The sequence below is a fragment of the Syngnathus scovelli genome, chromosome 1, assembly GCF_024217435.2.
Source record: "Syngnathus scovelli strain Florida chromosome 1, RoL_Ssco_1.2, whole genome shotgun sequence".
Classification (NCBI taxonomy): Eukaryota; Metazoa; Chordata; class Actinopteri; order Syngnathiformes; family Syngnathidae; genus Syngnathus; species Syngnathus scovelli.
This window is the reverse complement of record NC_090847.1, coordinates 14,188,048-14,206,720: the sequence shown is the minus strand read 5'-3', so window position 1 is coordinate 14,206,720 and position 18,673 is coordinate 14,188,048. Positions and strand designations below refer to the sequence as shown.

Below are 18,673 nucleotides of genomic sequence, written 5' to 3'. Positions count from 1 at the left end.
TTTTTAAAAACTCCCAAAACACTATGCTCCATTCCATCTTGCAACTGAAATCACTGTTTTCACATAATGCAGCATTTTAATGAACAACACAGCCAAGTGCACCCTCCTGGCACAGACATCCAGAAACAAAACAAGTTTTTGTCTTTTTCCAAGCACAAAGTCTGCTTGTGAACATAACCAACACACCAATCGCTAGCACATGATCAGCCAGCCATTTACAACCACCACACATCAAAGGCATGACAAAACTGCATTAAAAAAATGTAAACAAGAAGCAACTACATACCATGTAATCTCCCATAAAGTTGCCAGTGGTGAAATAATAATGAACATTTTGTCACATTACAAAGTACAGCAGGTCGAATACAAACTGAATTATTATTTACCATCTGTGGCCAGGGTGCAGATGTGGCGTTACAAAACCATGTAAAATACTTGTTTATCAAAAGGGAGCTCTTTAGGCATGAGGCGTGAAATTCATTCCAGTGAGGGAAAAAAAGTGTGTTTGTGTCCTCCAGTCTACAGCCTCTCGAAGCTGATGGAGCAGAAGAGGAAGATGGCGTAGAGCAGCATAAGCCAGAGGCCCAGCTTGCGGTCCAACTTCCAACGGTTTAGATGGATGCACAAGACCTCAAGCAGGGACAAAGAACCATTCATAAAACTTCTAAATTGAAGAAGTCGATGATTAATCGAACAAACTTGAGTCAAATGTTCTTACAGTGAGTGTAACTGAGGCCAAGAGCAGGATAACGGAGTAGACCAGGCCCTTGCTGTTGATTGTTACCTAAGAAACAAAAATATTGGGTCACTTAGAGGAGTGATGTCCAACCACTGTTGTTCAATTAACAAACAATAAAGATGCATGTCCTCAGACTTGAGTCCATATAGACCGTCAAATGTGAGCTGCGTTATGCTCATGTTTTTGTCTCCCACTTCTCAAAGGTGTCAATATCAAGATTATTTATGCAGCAGTAGTCTATTTTCGAACATGCCCTAGTTAATATGAATGTATTTCTGCTTTGTTGACTTCTTTTCTGCAGTGAGAATGCTGAGGAATACTCACATTTCACAGAATATCCCCCCACATTGGAATATCTCATGAAGCTCAATTAGCGGAATATAATGTTCAAACTTACCACTGTGCCATGGCTGACAATGAGTGTCCTCAGTGCCCAGGGAAAGCCCAAGCCCAGCAGCACATCAAAGATATTACTTCCAATGGAGTTGGACACGGCCATATCGCCCAAGCCTGCGAGAAAATGTGCAATGGAAGTAACAAGATTCGGGCCTCGATCTCATCTTGAGTTTGCAGAGCCTAGTTTGTGAAATGTACGTTTGAACCTTCTCAGATTCCAAACTCATAGTGGCGGTGTATTAAAATGTAACAAAGTGTGCACCTCGTCGGGCAACAATGAGGCTGGCCATGCAGTCAGGTACGCTGGTGCCGGCTGCCAGGAAGGTAATACCCATGATGACGTCTGGAATTCCGAGTGTGTAGCTGATGATGGTTACCTGGACAGAGAGGGAAATACAATTGAGCCAACAAGAACTAGAAAGGGCAAATTCCATTTCACTGACGTGGACGTTTATCCTCGTCAACTGTGATCCAACCGTATACTGCCGCAACCGCCAACATACATATTTTCGTCAGCTACGTGAAATTCAAGCTTGACCATAACTGTAATGACAAACAGATGCCAGTAGATGTCAGCGTTGAATTACATTGGATTTGCAATCAGCTCAGCTCTAGAGTTGAAGTCAAAGATTTGAGGGTGAACCCCAGCTCGTCACATCAATTACGAGGGAATGAAACTCCAAAGAACGAAAAAAACGGCGAAACAAACCATTTTTCCCTGGCTGGCAATGTGAGCAATTCTGCTTTGAAAACAGCCGCATAAGGATAAAAACGGAGTTAGGCTGCTGTCCTTCTCATCGACTCAGTTCTCTATCGTTGCCTATGAGTGTGTTTCGTACCATCCAGACCATGAGGTAGGAGAAGAGGGCGATCCAGAGGGTGGAAGCCAGGAAGGTGAGCAGGTACCAGCGTTCCCACTGTGGAAGGTTGCAGTCGGGCACCGTGCAGTGAAGCAAGAGGCTCACCGGCCAGGAGAGCAGCCACTTAACACGCACACACGGGCCATCTGACAATATAATCACACACACACAAACACAGAAGCGTAATTACAGATTCAACCATTTACATCACAGATGATATGATCAGAGTCAACAAACAATCACCATCAAGTGCTCACCTGGTATGATAAAGGGTTTGAAGGGTTCACTCTCTTCCTCCTCACCCTCTTGCTCTTCCTCCTCCTCATCCTCTTTGACTTGAGCAGCGCCTGCGGCCGCTTCGCCGCTGTCCTTTCCCTCCCCCCTCCCCACGTCTAAATGCTGACATTCCGCCTCGGAAACTGACCCGTTCTCTCTCCCCCGTGACCCGCCGGCACAGCAACCGTCATCTGCTGAGGCGTTGCCGTCTTTGGCCCCGACCTGAGCACGGATCAGTCTCTGCCTCTGTGGGAAGGATGCCGAATTAAACCAAAGTACGACTCTGCAGAGTTGCGGGGGTTAGTTCATGTTGGAGTAAAACAGCTGGCGATGTGAGCAGAGATGAGCCACGTGCATGTGTTCATCACATGCACGCCATACCAATACAGCAAATTGAATAAGGGAAATGGTGAGGATCCATGCAAGGGAGAACACAATCAAGCTATTGGGCAGTTGCTGTTGTGCTTTGATTTGTGAGTGCTGTTGCTGAGGACAACTCTAAAACTCTAATCCAGTCACACAATGAGCAATTTTTCAAAATGAGGCTTGAAGCTGTTTAATGCCACTTCAAGTCCACCGTATATGTATATAAACCAAATAAGATTTTCCCTTCATTTTAGCTGGTGCGGCTCATAGTCCGAAAATTACGGTATTTAAAAATACTGATACGTATATTCTTTACGCTCTGCAAAAATGCCTACTATTACTGCATCTTAATAAGTCACTCACACTAGTTGTAAAACTTGTCTCCGACCCCAGTGACCAACTCGCACATAATTAGTCATGATGTACAAATTATTTCTTTGTTTACATTCGATTTAATTATGCTATTACTATGTTTTATAAAGGATGCTACAATATCATAGAGAGCTATTTCTGAATGACAGTATCAAAGAAAAAAAATACAGAAATGTATCTTTTTTTGTTCTTGAAGGCTCCTGATCCAGGGGCATAGGCAGCCCAGGTGGCGCACGTCAATTCCCACACCATTTCTGGTCTACGCGACACTTAGCCGCTATGAATTGTATTTTGCAACAAACTTTTGATGGGGGAAAAAAACCATACCATTTGGCATATGTCTATGAATTACGAATAATTAAACCCATATCACTTGGCTGAGGCCGATGGTCACGATCTGTTTCAGATGGTTCACAAGCACACTTAGAGCCTGAGAGCAGGGAATTGGTAAAAGGGCGTGAGCCATGCGGTGTACCTCGTCGATGAGCGTGCGCACCGCCATGCGCAGGCGGGTGTAGGGGGGGAAATGCGCGGTGATGAGAAGGCGGAGGCTTGCCTCTGAGAAGGTGAGCTGGTGCGGATGCAGGTTGAGCAGCTCATCCACCCTCACCACCCCCGAGTCCTGACCGACCACAGCACACGAGTCTGATCAAGGTGTGGGCAAAAAGCAGAGGATGGAAATCACTTAAAAAAAGCAGGTACGTGTGCAGCTTTCACATATGATTGTATCTTAAAATGTTGGGCGTTATTCAAATCTCCAAGAGCTCCATTATTAATAGTTTATCACATGAGTGGGAAAGTAGCCACACGGTAGCGTAAATTCTCAGAGAAAAGAAACAGATGTACCCGACTTAAGCGGCACAATGTCTGCATCACAGTCGCTGGTATTCCCCACCGCCGTTGCACGTCGCAGACTGCTCAAACACGGCTGACCTGCCTGGTTGCAAAATCTCTCAACCAGGCTGCACAGACAGCTATTGAACCTAGACACCAGACACACACACGCATGCGCACGCGCACACACGCTTCAGAAGGCATGGCAGTTTCCGATTGACAAGAAAATAAAGGAGATTAGACTCACTTCATAATGATTATATATATTGCATACATGGAGATCAGTATTATGGTCTCCCACCTGCATAAAGACACACATTTAGAAATACTCAAATTACAGTACCGGGTGGATGTATACGAATTTTCTCCTGTCCTACCACTGGACTTTTTCGTCGTAGATCACCTGTAAGTTCACAAGTAAACACAAAGGTAAAAAGTCAATGAAACTGCTGAGTGAATTTACATATCAGAATCATATTGTCTAGAATGGACAAGTACGCTGTTGAGATGAAAAAATTGCTTGAGGTTTCTGAGCGGGCTTTCTCACCGCAATGAGCACAATGATGGACAAGATGTAGAAGACAGCATCGCGAAACAACGGCCACCAGCTCAGGGAGATTGGCTGAAGAGAGAACATCCAAATATCTGACATTTATTTCTCAGCTCCAGCAAATGTGACCATTTTGTGTGCACGCGTGTGTGTGTGTCTCTAAGACCTGTCCTGCAAAGATGCCACAGAGACCAATGATGACCAGGATGTTAAAGACTGCCGAACCCACAATTGTTCCAACACCAACATCTCCTTTTGTGATAAACACTCCTGAAAAAAGGTTGAAAATAATTGTGTCAGTATTTATCAACTCAAAGTAGCATGATGTGAATAATGTTGTTTTTTGCAATCAATCATACTATTGTCCGCCCAGCTGCAGCAGCTTGGCAATGCTATACCAAGTTATTTTTCCAACCAGTGCTAGAGAACCAGAGGTCACAACTTATCATCCCCAGAGTGAAAAATCTGTCATGTTTTCAACAAACAACTTTGGTCTCTTTGACAACAATAAAAATTGTTATCGTAAAAAGGGTTTTCTTGTGTGAAGCATTAGTGAACTGCTTAGCTGGTATTTATTTCCACCACTAACAGGACCATTATTTTTATTTTTACTGCATGAATCTTATCAGACCGGTTCCAGGCACCAACGACAAAGCAAGAAACAAGCATGACACTTGACTCCAATTCTGTAAAATCTTCTATCAAGTAGTGCCTAAAAGCAATATTTGTCTCAGACTGAATTTTTATTCTTTTTTTGTTGTTGCTTTTACTATGTGACCTCTTTTTGAAACCACACTGTTTGTCTTCTTACCAGCTCATATCTTTATATCTTTTTTCTCATCCTGTATTTCACTCTGTAATAGAATTGGTTTCTCGTGCTTCCTCTGGGTTTTGTTTTTTTACAGTTCCAATCAGGTCAAGATGCTGATGAGTGCTGGCAATTTGCCGATGCAGCGTGATTGTGTTGACTCCAGAGTAGAGTAAGTAATGGATGAAATGAGTTTGGTACTGACCAATCAAAGATGTGAAGAGCTCAGGGGCAGAGCTCCCGGCGGCCATGAAGGTTGCCCCGGCCACATCCTGGCTGAGTTGCAGGTTCTAGGAAGTTCATCAAAGGTGGAATGATTTGATGTTCTATTTTTTCTTTTCAAAATGAGGGAACAACGTTCATTTTCATTTGGAAATACATCACAATGAAAAGGCCCTCACACCTCTGAGACTTTTTCCAGTGATGGCACGAAATAAACATCACACACAATGGCTAGTGCGTGAAACATGTAGATTGCCTGAAAAGACCAGATTGATTTTGAAAGAAACATTAAGATATTTTTCCATTTTTCATCTCAGCTCTGAGGTGACTCACACAGAGCACGTGAAGGACGACCGCTCCCTGTCTCCGCTGCTCCAGAGTAAAAATGTCTTCCGGAAACTCGCTGATGGCTGCGCAACAGACAACGACAACAACAAACACTCGACAATTAACTGAAGCATGAATAATTCACTTCATCAGGTTTTCAACATCAGACAGAAAATCGGTTGAACCCTTTTTTTGAGGAAACTGCTTTTTTTTTTTTTTGCTAGACACTTTAAAAGCATTACAACTGTACAAAGAGGGATTGACAAAAACCTCTTTGATTGAACCTTCACTCAGTGTATGACGAAGACGCTTAACTTGCTTCCCAAATTAGTTTTCTCGTCTTTTTTCTTGTGACTCTCCACCATGAGTTCTGCCATCTCTTCGACATATCTCAATTACGTTATTCACTTCAAAGAGCCGCAAAGCTGAACTTCTCCTTGAGTATCATTACTAAAAAGGTCAGACAGTGAACTCAAGCGGACAAGGGACGTTGGACAAAGGAGCCATTATCACCACCCACTGTTTGAAGGAGACTTTGAGAGAAGAAATATCCTACGTTGATTAATTTTTTATTAAATAATATGCATAATTTAATAATGTCTGTTCCAAGACATTTGCTCACTTGAAAAGTGGGTTGCTTTAAACAAAAGGAGCTGAGTTGTTTTACACATCTTGATGAACAAACAGCTGGAATTCAGAACTTTTAGTTGATATTCATGTTTTGATCTAAAACCCGAATGTGTTCAGTACAACAAAAACAAAGGAATTGACCTTGGCGTTCCAATACTTTAGGAGGGGACTGGATATTCTCTACGTTCATCTTAAAAAGCTCCTATGACCACCTGCCTCAAAGTTGGCCCACTACCGGAGAACATGTTTAAGTGATGAGATGGAGAGCTATTGATGAATGGGTTCACTAATCAGCAGGTCATCACAGCAGGTCATCAGCTTTGATTCTAACTAGCGATGCATCCTTTAGTTTCTTAGCAACCAGAACCCTCAAAGGCTACATACAGTTTGTGAGCATCAACGTTTCAATGTGCAGTTTAGACCTGTGATACTCAGCAATTTGCGGTGGGCACGTCATGATTTCACAAGACAAAGTGCACACAGATTGTTTGTGCATGACAACTAAACAAAATTAAAATGAATCCGCCTTTCAATCCAATAAAAAAAATGTTTTTCACTTTTCAAGTCTGTTCAATTGGATTTTTAAGTCCAGTTAAATTGTATTTCAATTTGTACGATTACATTTGCATTTGATCTTTAGGAAGTACAAAAACATTTACATATGGTTCCTATTTAATTTATATGCAATATGTTTTAATTTAATCATTATTCAAGTGCAGTCTTTTTCTTTTCCTGAATTTAATCACTGTATCCCACTGTGCATAATGTTACAGTGGCTCATGATAATACATGTATTTTTTTAATGAAACCCTTGCATAATTTTTAAGAACACTGGTTAGGTCGACTATATTTTAATATTGATCATTATGGCGATGCTAATATGAGAGCAACGTTTTGTTTTTTTGGAGGTGGTACTCAGTTGGTGTAAAAAGTTTTGAGAGCCACCAAATGATGGGAAATGCCCCTTTAATCTGCTTCTAACGCAAAGAATGTCTTACCAGATTTGGAGAATGAGTCTGAGGATTGATTGTTGTCATCTTTCTGGATGATGACCTCCTTTTTGGATAAGAAGATTTCAACATCTCCAGAGTTTCCACGATAGTCTGCAAAGAGGGGAAGCTATATGGTGAAATCACAATACTGCGAGTATTTTTAGTGATCACAATGTTGATTGCTAAAGACATGCATTAATTAAAAATCTTTTTTTTAGCTTTCTAAATTATTCATGTGTTTGAATCAGAAAAAGGAAATTGTCAGACGTAACTGCAAGCACCTGTAACTGCTACAGCATTAAGATGCAACACCCAGACAGTTATGAGCAGACAGAGTCCACTGACGCAGAGCCGGGGGACAAGCAGGTTCTGCCTCGGTCTCCTCGGCGCCTTCATTCCGCCGCCGACACCACTCGCCGGCCTCTACGTTCAAAACATGTCGCCGTTCGTTCACGCGTTTCGTGGCAGCTCCCCTGCGCGCAGCAATAAGTCAAAAACGCAGCCTGCTGCTATAAATTTAAGGATACGATCGTTTTTCTTGGTTCCCTTCCGACGGATAAGGAGTCCAGTCAAGAGGCTCAGCCCGTTAGCAGCATCTCAGCATCCAACCCAGATGGAAGGAGTCCGGGTCAAACCGCCCAGTCGAAGCATCAACCAGCGCATACATGAAAACGTCGAGTAGTTCTCATATCCTCGCGTCTCGTGTCACAACATCTGATTGCACGCGAATGCTGGATAAAGGAAAACGGGAGAGGAGGCGTTTTCGTGGAGCGATGGCACACTGCGCCACCAGAGAGCGCCTTTTAGCTTGCAGAGTCAATGACGACATCGTGTTTCAATTCTCTCTCATTTTACAATTTAAGTTGATAATATTTTGTTGATAATATTTTTAATAATTCAAAGAAGCAGAAACATTTCACCAATGTGCTACTTTAGTAACAAAGAATTGTGACCATATTGCCAATACTCCTACACAAGGCATCACATACTGGGGTGATGTAACAGGTGTTCATCTTGAAGTCTGACTGAAATTAGATCAAATACACCACTTGACTTTCAGACAAAACATGCCGGTATTTTTCAACCACTAAAAGAACTGAAAACGTGGTATTCACCAAGAAATGAATCCAAGGTACACAACAAAAAGAATTGCTTGGCTCAGACAGGAGGCAAGGCTCCATAGTGTAAATGAAAGTAGGGTTGTAACATCAGGCGCACTATCCTCCATAGGTGGTGGACCGGAAGAAAATCAAAATATTGTGCATAACTCCCTGCAGCCAGAATAACCAAAATGGCAATTATGGCCATACAGATGATAAACACCTTCTGGGTGGAAGATTCCTTGGCTTGTGTGCACCTAGAAGGAGAAACGATTGAACTACAGGTGAATTGAATCATCAATAGAATACATAACATGATCTGGCAATCTCACCAGTTTGTTTGTTGCAAGTTGGTGGGAGGTCTGGTAGCTTCATTTGAGTCTGTTTCCTCCTGCCCACAAAACTTAAGCGAGCGCCTACGTTACTTTCATAAAGTTAAATCAAATAGTTTGTAAGTGTGCTCTGGTTATTTATGTGAGAATGGCTTCATACTTGACCTATATCCGTGGAGGGTACCATCATGCTTCTTGTTTCACTTGGAGTGGCTAAAAGCTTGAGTTCCTCTGCCAAAGACATTTCCGCAAAATGCGATTCCTTTTTTTTCTCCATCAAATCACAGAGAACAGTTCTGGAAACCAGTGACGAAATCAATTCAAAAAGTGTACAAGGAATACATAGTTCAACTGTTTCTTGAAAACGGAGTATAGTGGTTCCGTGAGACACGAGCTTCATTTGCTCCGCGAATACACGCGTAACTCAAAACAGTCGTATCTTATACAATCGTTCCACAAGAAAAGAACAGAAATGCCACAATCTATTCCAACGTCACAAAACAACTAAAAAAAAGAGAATAGCACATCGTAATATTTTACTGTAAAAACATACGCAAAAAAAGTCCAGAATTAAAGAGTTTTTGCTTTAATTCAATGCTGCTCCTTCTGCAGTGCATGCCTTAAACGCCTGGGGATCGTATAATACAAGCATTGCTATACACTGAGAATGTCACAACGGCTCTTAACTCCAAAAACCTGTAGGCGGGGTCACTCATATCTCATGGCACCACTGTAGTACTTGGGGATTTACTTACAGCAAGGCCTCATCCTCTCTGTCCTCCAAGTGATTCCTCAGCTCCTGGTTTGCCAGCCTGAGATCCTCCAAAACACACAAACAACTAACCTTTAACCATTACCACATTCCTCTGGTCACAAGGAAACACAGATGTGTTATACTAGAAAGACAGTGTCTTATAAAAGGTGTCTGGAAAAACCTGTGGTTGTGTATTGGTAGTACTTTTCCGGTGTTTTTGATGGCTAATACGCAGCATCTGCACGATATCACAAGTTTAAAAAAACAAAATTTGAAACAGGCTGTAAAGTACCGACAGTTGTCTAGGCCTGTCACAACAATTACATTATCGACTCATTAGTTGATGGGAAAAAATAGACACGGTGATATTTTCTGACTTAATAGATTTAATAGTGTGTTTGTTTACATGTCATCAATGTTTATTCGCGCTGCTTCGTTTCCAGGCATTCACATGCGTGCGAGGTGGAGGGACTTTCGAAACCTGCTTATACGGTTCAGTCCAACAGTTACATTTTGGTTTGCATAGGTCCCGTCGGTTCACAGTCACACGCAACTCTTTTTTTTTACATTTATTAATGAGGCGAGACCAGCATACCGAGTCTGTATGTCTCCATACAAGATTTGTGGTGAGATTACAGCTCCCTTGAAATTGGGATACATACTGGAAAAGAAAATATTGTGAAAGGCCTACCTCACACGGGTTATTATTAATTTATCCAACATGTCAATGACGTGTTAAGAAATGGTCAGTTTTTCTGAAAATAAGGCAAATACATCGAGATGACATACACGTCAAACCATCCTTACCTTGATGACATTGGAATACTCCTCAACAGTTTCCTCTACTTGCTGTAGTTGCAACTTGCTCTACCAAAGAACAAAGACATAATCTATTACGATGCCAACTCTTGTGAAAATATAATACGATTGTGCGTGCAGAGACGACGAAACAAAGTACGCATTTAAATAAAACCTATACCTGTTGAATGACCTCATCCCTTTGCTGCAGTTCTATCTGAGCCTCTTCTGTTCTTAACTGACACACCCAGAACAAATAAGTGAGAAAACCTCCCTCAAATGCTCGAAAAAGATGTAAGAAATTAGACTGAGCTAAAGTTTACTTCATTGTTTTTCAGGGCAGTACTGAACTTGCTCAAGCTCATCTTGTCCTGTTCTCTTTGCTTCTGGAGCCTCTGAACCTGGTAAATCATGAAATGCAGTAAATAAAGTGTTGCACAGGGTTTCTATTGCTTACTGATTCTGGCAATTTGCCTTTTACAGCACACAGTGATGAAAACTGAGAATTGTTGTCAAACCTCTGCAATCAGTTTTGCATTTTGTTCCTTCATTTCACTGCATTCCTTCTCCTGCAGACATGTAAAAAACAAAGAGTGATTCAGATATATAGAATTCAAAGAAAAATGAAATAACTCCGCAGGTAGGTATTTGCAAACGCTCCATAGGCAGAAACAGCACACAGTTATGCACGTCGTAACCTACCAGTACTTGTAGCTTAATTTCAGTGGACTGCTTTACATCGAGGTCTCCCCCCAGTGGTAACCTGCAGGGCTGTGCTTCCACGTGCTGGGTCATCTGTTGCGTCCTACAAATATCGAGCAGAATAATAATGCAACCAATTTGTGATCAAGTAAAGAGTGTTCATTGTGAAACCTATTGACTGCAAAATGGCAAACTGCTAGAAGCAAAACCACAATAATATAGTTCAGTTTATCTAGCTAGCACTAGCGACTATATTAAAAGTGAGGGATTTAAAGATCACGTGAAAAGTAAGCAATTTACCAATACTTAACCAAACTGTCACGAAATTAATTTCTTTCAAGTCAAATGCTAATAAAGTCTGTACAACAAACACTTACCACACTTTTCTTCCTTTTTTTTTTCCAGTTTTGATGGTTAGCCACGCCAGAGCGTGATGGATTCTTTTAGGGTTCGACAATAAAGTACCAGTATGGTTATAAAAGAAAAATCCTACTCAAGCCCCCGTGACGCAAAATCAACAAATTGCTAATGCCTTTGCCCACTTGTAAATATACATTTTAATTGGCAACGTACAACAATAATTTTAAGAGGCTTAGCAAAATGACTCACTTCAGTTCACGAACACTTGTGAATCTCAGAATCAGTTTTACTCACAAAATTGTATAATATAAACTACTGCAGCCAAAGATGGTCACATGAAATCATCTGGATGCTATTTATTTCAGCAAAGCCAAATATACAGATAAACAGCAAATATTTTAACACAATGTAGAGAATACTTGTAGAATATTGAGAAAAGATATTTTTGGCTGTAAAAGAAGTTATTGGCAGAAGACACAATAACTGCTTTACCACAGGGGAGAAAACAATAAAAAGGATTTTAATAAGGCAACCGGTGCAGTAAGAGCTGATGGATAGTCAATTAGTCACTTTTGTGGTGCCACAGGCTCATGTTCATCATTCTCTGGTAAAGTAAGCCATGCCGTATGAAATAATTGGTATTGGGTCCTTCGCAAGTTACACCCTTGGTCGGATTTTCCCCAGTTATGTTCTCTAAATGACCTATTACAAAAACATTGAATGGTTTAGGGTGGTAGTGTTTCACTAATTGAGGATAGTGCTGAGGGCAATGGCAATAGTCATAAAATCATAACATACACAGTAATCATTATTAACACACATATTCAGTCAAATATTTCAGTGCTGAGTATTCCTGTTTGGGAAACAATGTTTTACTGAGGGAACCTTTTAAGAGTCCAGCCTTTACAAAAGTCATTCAGTGATGTCTTTGCTCAGGTGTTATTACCGGGTAGGTTCAAGTGATCCTGTCACCTGAAAGTGTATCCCATCTCCAGGTAGAGGTGACGGGATAAGTGGGCAGAGCCAACAGAGGTACCAGCAAGTGCCAAAAGTGTGGCGCAAGTTGCCCAGGAGTCCGAGGTTGTAGGGGCGACGAGACGAGAACCACTCTCTTGTGGTTTGTCCCCGGAAAAGCAGGAAGAGGTGGAAGAAGAAGAAGGCAGAGACCAACAGGAAGCCCACGACGCATGTGTCGGCAATGAAGGCGAAAGCGAAGGCACGCGCCGAGACCTGACCTGGTGGGAAAGAGGGACATTACCAGGACTATGATTCAGTATAGAAAAAAATTAAACTCAGGTCGCTCATAAGTCAAAGTAGCACATTATAAATGAATTACCTGAAATCAGCATGATCCAGGGTATCAGCAGCAGCAGGACGCTGTGCAGAGTCACGCCTTCTTTCAGAATGACGATGAAGACCTCAGCGTTCATTAGCGTAGCGTACAGCAACCCCGACCACATGAACAGCAAGCAACTCAGGAAGTAACGGTAGTTGCGGAAGCCCACGCATTGCCCAAAGAACACGCAGTGGTGGTCCCGCCGCAGCACGCACACCTTGCAGTCGTAGCAGTGGGAACAGCGTGGAGGAGTGTGCGTCTCACATGCGTAACAGAACCTGATTTTGTAAAAAGACAAGGATCATTCTTAAAATTTACAACATAGATGACAGTGTTGAGACAATTCACAAATCAGTAAAAAAACTAGTTTTGGGCAACAGAAACACAACAACAGTAATAGCAATGTCAGAACTGTCAGGTCCGTTTAATTTCGTTGACCTGAATATATGTTAAAAACAAAAACAAAACCTTCTCACCTCCATCCCTGTCCCACATTATCCCCTCCCAGGAACACGCCTTTGATGCTGGGGCTGGTTCGGACAAATAGCAAGGCGTTCCAACAAATGTTGCAAAACATAAAGTATTGGGCGAGCAGGTGCACGGATTTCCACCGCGAGGACCACTCCGTCCTCTTCTGGTCAATCTGCAGTGGAGCCTCAACCAGCACCAGGTAGCTCACCTCCCCGGTAATGGAGAAAACCAAGAAGGTGTTTAAGATCACAGGAAGATAGTGGCACGTCTTCTCCACCTTGCGAAACACGATGGCTGCATAGCTCGTCATGTCTCCTGTTCCTGCTAGTCCAAAGACTGCAACAAAGCGATAAAATTGATTTGAGAGACGCGCCGTGGAAGCTAGCAAGCTTTGACAGCCAACAAACTACTCTGTTACTCTGTTAAGTAACGAGAGAAAACTTGAAAGGTGTTATGTTACCTGATGTGTGTTGGCTCCGATTTATTGTAACGACATAGATAAGGCATAACAATGTTATTAGATACTATTTGTGTGTACCTCTCACAGTTGGGTGACGTCACATCCGTGCGAGGCTGCTTTCCGGTAGGGAAATATTAAATGTATTTATAATGTATTGTCTGTATTACAGCAGCTTGGGAAATTAACCCCCCTTTCAGATAACAAACCTCTAAGGTTTGGTGCATTTTATTGTTCATGTTTAGGATTGCTTAGAAACCAATTCTAAAACAAGTGGTGCTTGTGGATTAAAACTACGTTGAAACGAATAATGAATAAAACCACATCATGCCTACTGTAATCATTTAAACTAACCACACGTCAAGATGAAATTAAAAAATATTATATTTGATTAAAATTTTCTTCCCCTAACCAAACCCGGAAGTTTCGACGATTGGTGTTTTCTAAAAATACGACTGTGTTGGAGCGGCCGGGTGCATTTTCCTTTCCTCCAGGCTGGAATATGCCTATGCACAAAATAAATTAAATTAAACTAAATGAAATTAACATCCATATATGCACGCACGCGCATGTACTTACGTACATACATACATACATACATACATACATACATACATACATACATACATACATACATACATACATACATACACTAAGACAGTGGTTTTTAACCTTGTTGGAGGTACCGAACCCCACTAGTTTCATATGCGCCTTCACCGAACCCCCTCGTTAGTGAAAATTTGTTTTTTTTAAATTCAAGACATAGATGTTTTTTACTAATGCACAAAATGAGCTGTGCATGAACATCACCTTGTTCAAAGAACAAAATCAACACAATGCATGAACTCGCAACAAATTACATACTGGCAAATCAGAAGCTACACGATAAAACAGGTTTGTTCGGACCTCCTCAGTGGGGGGGTCTGTCGAACCCCTGAGACCGACTCACCGAACCCCTAGGGTTCGATCGAACCCAGGTTAAGAACCACTGCACTAAGACTTCAGAACTTTAGTTAGGTAGTTTTTTTTATGGTTATGCAAATGATCAATGGTAATGTGCTTGTATATGCAAATTATCTGAATTCAAAGAGGATTTCCTGCCTCTGGTCCCACCCCAAAGTGACCTTAATCTCAACAGCTTTTGCAAATCTGCAGCCATGGCTGCATCTAAGGAGACTTTAATGTCAGTTGGTGATCTGAATAGACCAAATGTAAACACTTTCAGCATTTATAGAAATTTGAGAGGAAATATGCACAAAAGAAGGTAAGATCATTGTCCCAGGGGTGACAAATGTGGGCTCTTATTTTTTTTATTTTTTTGCAATAGTATTAGTTCCAAACTAATGAATTCATTGTGCTGTTTTATGTTTTCAATATCCAGTACCCAAAAGCCAATTGCATTACAATATGATTTTTCATCTCAGAGACACCAAATGCTGTAAGTATCTGAACTTTATTCTTAGTATTGTTGCACATGTGGAGAAATAAGTTATTTTCTTGTTCTTTTAATTGTCTTTACATGTTCCCTTTAGTCATACCATACGTCTGCAACAACGTTGGCAGGAGCTGAAGGACAGAGAGAGAGCCGCCCAACATCATAACCAGGAGCTGATGCAAAAGTTTGACAGGGCTCAAGACACACTGAAAGAAATGATGGCTGCCACTGCTGCCATGAAGTCCATTCGGGTAGAGAAACATGGCCGCTAAACATCAAAGAGGCTTTATCTTTCTTTTGAATGTACAATTCTGCTCATCACCCGCTTTATTCCAGTAGATGGAGTATGATCAGTTTCTGGTGGAGAACTATCCCTGCAGACAGAAACAACAGAAAGAGAAATCACAAGTTCACCACAAAACGGTAATCATCTTTAATATTAACATATTGTTGACCTTTCTATATCTGCCCCTGAACAAAACGCAGCAAATCTAGCAAACTTTAACAGTTCATAAAAAAAGAAATTGAAATAGAAAAATATCTACATATAAAACCACAACCTGCCCTGTCACATCTCTTAGTCACAGGCTGCTGGCAATGTAGATAAAATCCAAGCCCTATGATTTTGTCTTTTTACTCTATAAAAACTGTACTGTCTCACTGCATCTCCAATAAATATCTCAATATAAGATAAGGTAAGATAATAAGATAAGAAACATTATTGTCATTGTATGGTGAGATACAATGAAATTGGGGAGCAACTCTAAACAATAAGACAAGTAAACAGAGCATATAACACAGTAACTTAAAGTGCAGAGCAGATGAATAATTGAATAATATAAATAAAAACAGAGGCAGTGAAGTAGATCACGCTACCCTGTTGCATGGTGAAATAGTTTTGTCACGAAGGGACATACAGAATCAAATCTCGCATGACAAAGCAGCCAAACAGGACATCACTGATTCAGTGACTACTGATGTGAAGAGGCCAGACACACGCTATTTATCATATTAAATGTGTTTTAATTAATATGATAATAATAATAGTATACTGCATTTCTCTCCACCAGATGATGGCAGAGTATATGAAGATGTGTCTAAAAAGAGCTGAAGAATATGGGTCCACGTCTTCTGTTAAGAAAGCTTTATAATCACATATTAAGTGCAATAGAAAATGGACGTGGTGCACTATACATCAGTCTCCCAGTCATTAACAACACGTACGATATTTTTGCATAGATCACGGCAGAGAGCCACAGAAAGATGCTGTGACACAAGCGTACAATGGCCAAGGGGGTTCTTATCCATCCTTTATGGACTCTCCTTCTCATTCCCATTCAGACCAGACCATGGCAACTTCTGTAGTACCTTCGACTTTACTTCCATGTCCTCAGGGCTTCCAACTCCAGCATCTCGTTTCCACTCCACCACAAAATGCACCAGGATGGGCTCTCGATCAGGCGGACGGACCCCTGTCCTCTGTGGAGGACGCAGAGACAAGCAGCTTCTCAAGGAGGATGAGCGTTCATTTATCTCAGGAATTGGATTTTAAACCAGGTGTGAATCGAAAATAGCTCTTTGTGCGTGTACAGTCTTTTTGTATCCTAATGTGCTTGTCATTTTTTGTTAAATAGTCCGCCTGTCCAGTGAGCATGTTGGAAACAGAGGTGACAACACCAGCAGCAGCAGCAGCAGTAGTGTGTGCGGACGGATGAAGTGTGACAGGAAGAAAAGTAACACCTCAGAGAAAAACAGAAGAAGTTCGCAGAAGTAAGACTTGTTTTAAAATTATTGTTTACAGACTTAAATAATACTATTCTACCGCATTGTCATTTCCAGTGAGAACCGCCGGTGAAAATAAATGGAGTGCAATTGAATTAAATAGCATTTTCCTTTTTGCTTTTTCAAATCAGATCATCGAAGACTTCTTCATCTGTAGGGGCAAAGACATCTGAGAGTGAAGCATCATCACACAAAGGCAGCACCAGCAGTAAAATGAGGAGGAACATCACGGCACTTGTTGCTGGATTACCAATGACGAACCATAACGAGACACGAGAGCGAGAAAGCCCAAAGAGCCGTTCTATCAGCGAAACCCAGAGTGAACATGAAGTGAGTCAGAGTCTTTTGAACCAGTCAGATAGCAACAGGGACAATTCACCATCCCAGTCTGAGGAGTCGAGTAGTGGAAGCGACACAGCCGGAGGCAAGAAAGACAATGAAGGACTGGAAGAAGACAAAGAGGCAGACAGCAAAAGTGATGAGAAAGAAGAGAGTAATGTGGAGGGGAACAGCGAGGATGAAGAGGCGTCACCAGAAGATGAGCGGGAGAATGAGTCTGACAAAGACCGAGGAAGTGACGACGTTTCAGACAAGCTGAAGAAGCAGAATAAAGAGCAGGATTCAGCTTTGTTGCAGGATGAGGAAGAGCATGATGACCAAAGTGAGGACGAGTCGGATGAAGAGGAGCAAGCAGAGGAAAGAGATTCAGATGATGTCATCATCTCACCTCAACAGAACAAGTTGATTTTGAATTTATGAAGTTGGACAGATTCAGTTGGTTTAGCCATACATTATGGAAGTGAACACAATTGATGTGCTTTCAGGCCCAGGGTGCACTTCACCCCACAAGAGGCTTCTGAAGATGATGATGGCAACGAGGGAGCCACAACAGCAACATCTGATGAGGACTCAAGTGACCCTGCTGATGATGACATTGAGAATCTCCTTGCACCTCATCCTCAGACAAAGACAAGAGAGTAAGTCGAGAGGTGGAGAAGTGTAAAAAGCATTATTTGTTAAATGAATATAACTCCATGTTTTATTTTACAGAGAAAAAGACACGAAAACAGTTGAACCCAATAGTACAATCCCAAAAGGTATCAAGAAGATCAAACAAAAATGCACTTGACTTTTGTGGATGTTCATTCAGGTTTTCTTTGCTTTCCAGTGATTTGCAATGTGGAGATTTTCCGAGGAGAAACGCACACAGATCAGCAAAGTGACTCTGATGAGTTTGACCATTTTTATGACTGATAGTTTATTTTGTTTGTAGTACCTTTTCCTACAAGGAGCGTGCCTACCTAAATAGTGTGTGATAATCAATTTTTTGTTGCTATGCAAGTGAAATCGTCCATTTTTGTAAAAGGGTTGAAATTGCTGAAAGGGATACATGCAGTATCTCGTTTTAAGAGATATGAATGTGTAAAATGGATGGTTGGCAGTCCTTCACCACAAAGTTTTAATACTGATTGGTCAAGCTTGCCATCTCAATGTGGCAACACTGAAACATGGCAATCTTTTGTGTGTTTAGGCAGGCTATACATTTGCTAGCCACAGCGATCAGAAAATGGGAACAGTTGATGGTCTGAGATCAAATGCACAAGTGTCTTTAAAAATAAAAAATACATTAAAATTACATTTTTAAATATAATTGTTTTGTTTTAATTGATGTTATGGGGCAATCTGTACTAGTGGTATTGTATGCTCACCCCCCCCCCCCCCCCCCCCCACTGAGACCAAAATATTAAAATAAACACCAGTGTTTGGTCAATCA

The 18,673-nt window shown here is 41.4% G+C and overlaps 4 protein-coding genes and 1 long non-coding RNA gene across 20 annotated transcripts; 1 reads left to right on the top strand and 4 right to left on the bottom strand.

Annotated features, from left to right (window-relative positions):
- Window positions 1–50: 50 nt before the first annotated feature.
- Window positions 51–8,131, bottom strand: LOC125991095 (sodium/potassium/calcium exchanger 3). Of its 4 annotated transcripts, none has more exons than XM_049758650.2 (17): window positions 7,645–8,131; window positions 7,379–7,483; window positions 5,757–5,833; window positions 5,605–5,679; window positions 5,407–5,491; window positions 4,560–4,663; window positions 4,391–4,465; window positions 4,221–4,246; window positions 4,091–4,144; window positions 3,856–3,992; window positions 3,485–3,654; window positions 2,253–2,517; window positions 1,975–2,141; window positions 1,398–1,512; window positions 1,137–1,249; window positions 719–784; window positions 51–630 (listed from the first exon to the last, which is right to left on the bottom strand). In XM_049758650.2, the coding sequence occupies exons 1-17, from the start codon at window positions 7,766–7,768 to the stop codon at window positions 520–522; spliced, it is 1,869 nt and encodes a 622-aa protein (XP_049614607.1). In that variant the 5' UTR covers window positions 7,769–8,131; the 3' UTR covers window positions 51–519. The 4 variants fall into 4 exon arrangements, with proteins under 4 accessions (XP_049614607.1, XP_049614617.1, XP_049614627.1 ...); XM_049758660.2 differs by having other exon boundaries at window positions 7,654–8,130; XM_049758670.2 differs by having other exon boundaries at window positions 3,566–3,654; window positions 7,645–8,128.
- On the bottom strand, window positions 7,969–11,602 carry LOC125991192 (ribonuclease Y-like). 12 transcript variants are annotated; one of them, XM_049758907.1, is made up of 12 exons: window positions 11,436–11,602; window positions 11,059–11,161; window positions 10,875–10,925; window positions 10,680–10,757; window positions 10,538–10,594; window positions 10,366–10,425; window positions 10,154–10,219; window positions 9,560–9,624; window positions 8,965–9,100; window positions 8,805–8,875; window positions 8,696–8,729; window positions 7,969–8,103 (listed from the first exon to the last, which is right to left on the bottom strand). In XM_049758907.1, the coding sequence occupies exons 2-12, from the start codon at window positions 11,149–11,151 to the stop codon at window positions 8,023–8,025; spliced, it is 792 nt and encodes a 263-aa protein (XP_049614864.1). In that variant the 5' UTR covers window positions 11,152–11,161; window positions 11,436–11,602; the 3' UTR covers window positions 7,969–8,022. The 12 variants fall into 12 exon arrangements, 11 of the variants coding, with proteins under 11 accessions (XP_049614864.1, XP_049614873.1, XP_049614896.1 ...); XM_049758916.1 differs by having other exon boundaries at window positions 8,805–8,863; XR_007489217.1 differs by having other exon boundaries at window positions 7,997–8,103; window positions 8,805–8,863; window positions 8,970–9,100.
- A 147-nt stretch (window positions 11,603–11,749) lies between these two features.
- Window positions 11,750–13,535, bottom strand: zdhhc24 (zinc finger DHHC-type containing 24). Its single transcript, XM_049758855.1, has 3 exons — window positions 13,231–13,535; window positions 12,755–13,032; window positions 11,750–12,653 (listed from the first exon to the last, which is right to left on the bottom strand). Exons 1-3 carry the CDS (start codon window positions 13,533–13,535, stop codon window positions 12,361–12,363), a joined length of 876 nt encoding a protein of 291 aa, XP_049614812.1. The 3' UTR covers window positions 11,750–12,360.
- Window positions 13,536–15,217: 1,682 nt separating this feature from the next.
- Window positions 15,218–18,550, top strand: LOC125991162 (uncharacterized). Of its 2 annotated transcripts, none has more exons than XM_068652808.1 (8): window positions 15,218–15,368; window positions 15,457–15,540; window positions 16,188–16,674; window positions 16,752–16,887; window positions 17,031–17,639; window positions 17,724–17,876; window positions 17,950–17,996; window positions 18,068–18,550. In XM_068652808.1, exons 3-8 carry the CDS (start codon window positions 16,431–16,433, stop codon window positions 18,151–18,153), a joined length of 1,275 nt encoding a protein of 424 aa, XP_068508909.1. In that variant the 5' UTR covers window positions 15,218–15,368; window positions 15,457–15,540; window positions 16,188–16,430; the 3' UTR covers window positions 18,154–18,550. The 2 variants fall into 2 exon arrangements, with proteins under 2 accessions (XP_068508909.1, XP_049614737.1); XM_049758780.2 differs by having other exon boundaries at window positions 15,219–15,368; window positions 15,454–15,540.
- On the bottom strand, window positions 15,345–17,882 carry LOC137840869 (uncharacterized). The gene is made up of 3 exons (XR_011088000.1): window positions 17,742–17,882; window positions 16,486–16,596; window positions 15,345–15,491 (listed from the first exon to the last, which is right to left on the bottom strand). It is a non-coding gene; the product is annotated as an uncharacterized lncRNA (long non-coding RNA).
- Window positions 18,551–18,673: the final 123 nt, after the last annotated feature.

Excerpts from the sequence above, each read along its gene's own strand:
- LOC125991095 (XM_049758650.2), bottom strand. The coding sequence starts at position 7,768 with ATGAAGGCGCCGAGGAGACCGAGGCAGAACCTGCTTGTCCCCCGGCTC. Across the intron at positions 4,664-5,406 it reads GCTCTTCACATCTTTGATTG|GAGTGTTTATCACAAAAGGA; the intron begins GTCAGTACCAAA and ends ACCTTTTTTCAG. Across the intron at positions 3,993-4,090 it reads ATATATATAATCATTATGAA|GTTCAATAGCTGTCTGTGCA; the intron begins GTGAGTCTAATC and ends TCTGGTGTCTAG.
- LOC125991192 (XM_049758872.1), bottom strand. The coding sequence starts at position 11,151 with ATGACCCAGCACGTGGAAGCACAGCCCTGCAGGTTACCACTGGGGGGA. Across the intron at positions 10,426-10,537 it reads GGGATGAGGTCATTCAACAG|AGCAAGTTGCAACTACAGCA; the intron begins GTATAGGTTTTA and ends GTTCTTTGGTAG. Across the intron at positions 9,101-9,559 it reads AGAGAGGATGAGGCCTTGCT|AACTGTTCTCTGTGATTTGA; the intron begins GTAAGTAAATCC and ends ACTGGTTTCCAG.
- zdhhc24 (XM_049758855.1), bottom strand. The coding sequence starts at position 13,535 with ATGACGAGCTATGCAGCCATCGTGTTTCGCAAGGTGGAGAAGACGTGC. Across the intron at positions 13,033-13,230 it reads AATGTGGGACAGGGATGGAG|GTTCTGTTACGCATGTGAGA; the intron begins GTGAGAAGGTTT and ends TTACAAAATCAG. Across the intron at positions 12,654-12,754 it reads CTGGATCATGCTGATTTCAG|GTCAGGTCTCGGCGCGTGCC; the intron begins GTAATTCATTTA and ends CTTTCCCACCAG.
- LOC125991162 (XM_068652808.1), top strand. The coding sequence starts at position 16,431 with ATGGACTCTCCTTCTCATTCCCATTCAGACCAGACCATGGCAACTTCT. Across the intron at positions 17,877-17,949 it reads CCTCAGACAAAGACAAGAGA|AGAAAAAGACACGAAAACAG; the intron begins GTAAGTCGAGAG and ends TTTATTTTACAG. Across the intron at positions 17,997-18,067 it reads CAATAGTACAATCCCAAAAG|TGATTTGCAATGTGGAGATT; the intron begins GTATCAAGAAGA and ends TTTGCTTTCCAG.